The sequence below is a fragment of the Trachymyrmex septentrionalis genome, unplaced genomic scaffold (genome assembly GCF_001594115.1).
Source record: "Trachymyrmex septentrionalis isolate Tsep2-gDNA-1 unplaced genomic scaffold, Tsep1.0 scaffold19, whole genome shotgun sequence".
Classification (NCBI taxonomy): Eukaryota; Metazoa; Arthropoda; class Insecta; order Hymenoptera; family Formicidae; genus Trachymyrmex; species Trachymyrmex septentrionalis.
In genome coordinates, this window is record NW_017305071.1 from 4138672 (window position 1) to 4141694 (window position 3023).

Sequence of the window (3023 nt, forward strand, 5' to 3'; positions counted from 1 at the left end):
CGTATATATGTAAAAATTTAAATCTTAATATTATATATTATTTGAATATATTAAGATTGCATCATGATCTACAAGATCTTAGAATTAGATGTATAGATTGCATACATAATCAATTATAACTTCGTTAAATGTATTGCGATATTGCATCAACAAATTGATCATTTTTGTTACTTTCATGAGATGTAGTAATGCCATCAAAAAAGGTAAGTAAGCATTTGGTGAATTGATTCGAAATTTGTATATAAGGTTTAATTGTGGACAATTGTCATTGTTTTTTACTTCATACAAATTAAAACACATAAAACGATAATAAAATAAAATAAAATAATACATAATGTAATCTTCAAGATCAATTATGTTATGTATGTTAGTTTAATTTATAAATTAATATTACGTTTACTTAATATTTCTAATAAGAAACATCTTAAATTGAAAAAATCCTAATTTAAAAATAAATATTAGCAAATTTATTGATATATTATTATCAATAGATATAAGATTATCAAAAATAAAAATTTTAGCGTTGCAAATCTACATTGTATTTTAATATAGTAACAGTTTTGTAATTTCACGTAATTGCAAGTCTGTAATAAATAAGCCAATGCACGTTATTGCTAACGGAACAAACAAGAAAGACATTTCCATGTCAGTAAAACAATTATAAATGTATTTCATCCAAATATTCAATAACAAAACATTAGCGACAATTGCAATCAAACGACACTATTGTAAATAATTTAAAGATTATAATATACTTGTATTTTATATTACATACTGCGTATTTTTTGTAAATAAAATGTACAAGAACGTAAATTGTCGCGTTGCAACGAATACGGGAGTTAAATAAGAGAAATTGGAATACAAACTAAAGTAATTTATTAATAAACATAAATCAAAATGTAATACAATGAATTATATAATAAGTTTATGAAATCAAAAATAATTGATATGATTAATTAAAATAAAATGTTTGAAAGAATAATATTCACACACAGTTTTATCATAATTGTACCATTCTTATTTAAATATCACTTATTAAGATCTTTAAGGATGACAGGATTACTCTCCCCACTAATAATCTTTACATAATAACCAATTACAAATACTTTTGTAATTTCTTACGACAGTAATATAATGATTTGTAGGACTATCGTGCTCCGATTTGTGAATTATAAAGTCACTAAGACAGTACGTATGACGCTTAAGATTCTTTGCATCTACAAGAATAAATTTTTAAAATTTTAATTGTCTTAGCCATTTCAATTTAATGTGACAAAAAAGAAATGGAAGACAAGAAAGATATTTCAATACAAAAAGAAATAATTAGACAATGACCAAAGTTCGATCAGAAAAGTTATCTGCTTACTGATTGCAACTTCCTTTGGTGCTCCCACAACATGTATGCTCAATTTTCTTAGTCTGTTTTGTGTGTGCTTTCTGAAAAATGTTTTCAGTTTTTTGGTATTTATGTTCTCTATTGCAAGCGCTTCCTTCTCACATCTGTCAAACTTGTATTGTCGCTTCGTGATCTCACTCCAGTTCCTGTTAACTCTGTTCTTCAGAATCTCGGTATCGTCATGATGCTTTGAAATTCTCAGTCCATCTTTGACATCATCTAATTTCTTTTCTGAGAACTGTTCCAACACGATTCGAAACGAATTCAGAAATTCCTCGATCCGTTGATCAACGTATTCGGTTGTGCATTTATCTGTCCGAGTATAAACAGTTATAGAATATCCTAATACACCGTTAATATTTCTAAAATCGCACGATACATAACTAAGCTTTTCTTGGGTTCGTAGATGATTCATTAACGATTCTTTCATTATCATCTAAAAGTACAACAGACGAACGTGATATCAAATAAAATCAATTATGGTATCGGAAATGTTATTCGCATTTTATTTACTATTAAAAGTAAATGTAAATAGAAGATTCCATGTGTTTAAATGTATAAAATAATGTTATAAAAATACTTACGATCATCAGCTCAATTAAAACCGATAATTCAATCGTAGCAGTACCGACTTGATAATAATTTGTTATTACCGAGTTTACATCAGTTTCGTTAATATTTTTTAACTTGAACTGAGATATGCCTAGAGGTATCTTATTGATTGGAACAGTATATATCTCATTATTCAAGTGGCCACAGTTAATTTTTTTGATAAATTCTTGTATAATATTGATCGTAAAGTCTTTCGTTACGTTGCCTTCTACGAGGCATTGGATGTACAGATTTTTGAAGGATGTTACAAAATCTTGAAAACTTTTAAAATCACAAATATATAGAGCATTATATTTGTGAACGTATGCACAGTTGCCGTGCTTTAGTATCCATAATTCCATATCTCTACGAAAATATAAGTTATATACAGCTATATACAGTTATATGTGTTATTAATAAAAAATAATAAGAAATGTAATAAATATTATTGATTTTATTAATTGTTATAATTAATATTCATCTAATTGCTCATTAATTGTTTTTTCCTAGTATTATAATTTTATAATTATTGCAATTATGCTTGGTAATAAAGAGTTCTTACTCATTGAACTTTTTCGGTTCTATAAATTTGTTGTAATATGCCTTACGTTGTTGCACTTTAATAATATTAAACAAATCCTCCGAAATAGGACCTAGATTCGCTATATAATTTGCAATAACCATTAACCTGGACTGCAATATAAATAAAATATTTATGTTTCTCCAAATTATATACCTATATATATATATACATATATATATATATATATACACCCAGTGGAAAATTTTTCTTAGAATTTTTATACGATTTGGAACATTTTTCAGAAATACTCAGAAATAGTCGTATAGTTTATATGTATTTTCAGAATTTTTCATAGATGTAAATTTTCAAATATTCTAAAATTTCTCATCCCATAATTTTAAAAAATGTTTTAACATTCTTTAGATTTTATAATATTTAATTAAAGAAATTAAACTTACAAAAAATCTTTATATGTATTAAAAATCTTACGACAATTAACATATATGGAAAATT

The 3023-nt window shown here is 25.6% G+C and overlaps 1 protein-coding gene across 1 annotated transcript in view; it reads right to left on the bottom strand.

The window, feature by feature from the left end:
- Positions 1 to 1270: 1270 nt before the first annotated feature.
- The window catches only part of LOC108746734 (nardilysin-like), a 5036-nt gene continuing 3283 nt past the window's right edge, over positions 1271 to 3023 (bottom strand). Inside the window, exons 10-12 of the mRNA XM_018483666.1 lie at positions 2550 to 2680; positions 1981 to 2353; positions 1271 to 1832 (exon numbers count right to left, since the gene is read on the bottom strand). Coding sequence (XP_018339168.1) covers positions 1305 to 1832; positions 1981 to 2353; positions 2550 to 2680 — 1032 coding nt within the window. The 3' untranslated portion in view covers positions 1271 to 1304. The remainder of the gene's footprint in view (positions 1833 to 1980; positions 2354 to 2549; positions 2681 to 3023) is intronic.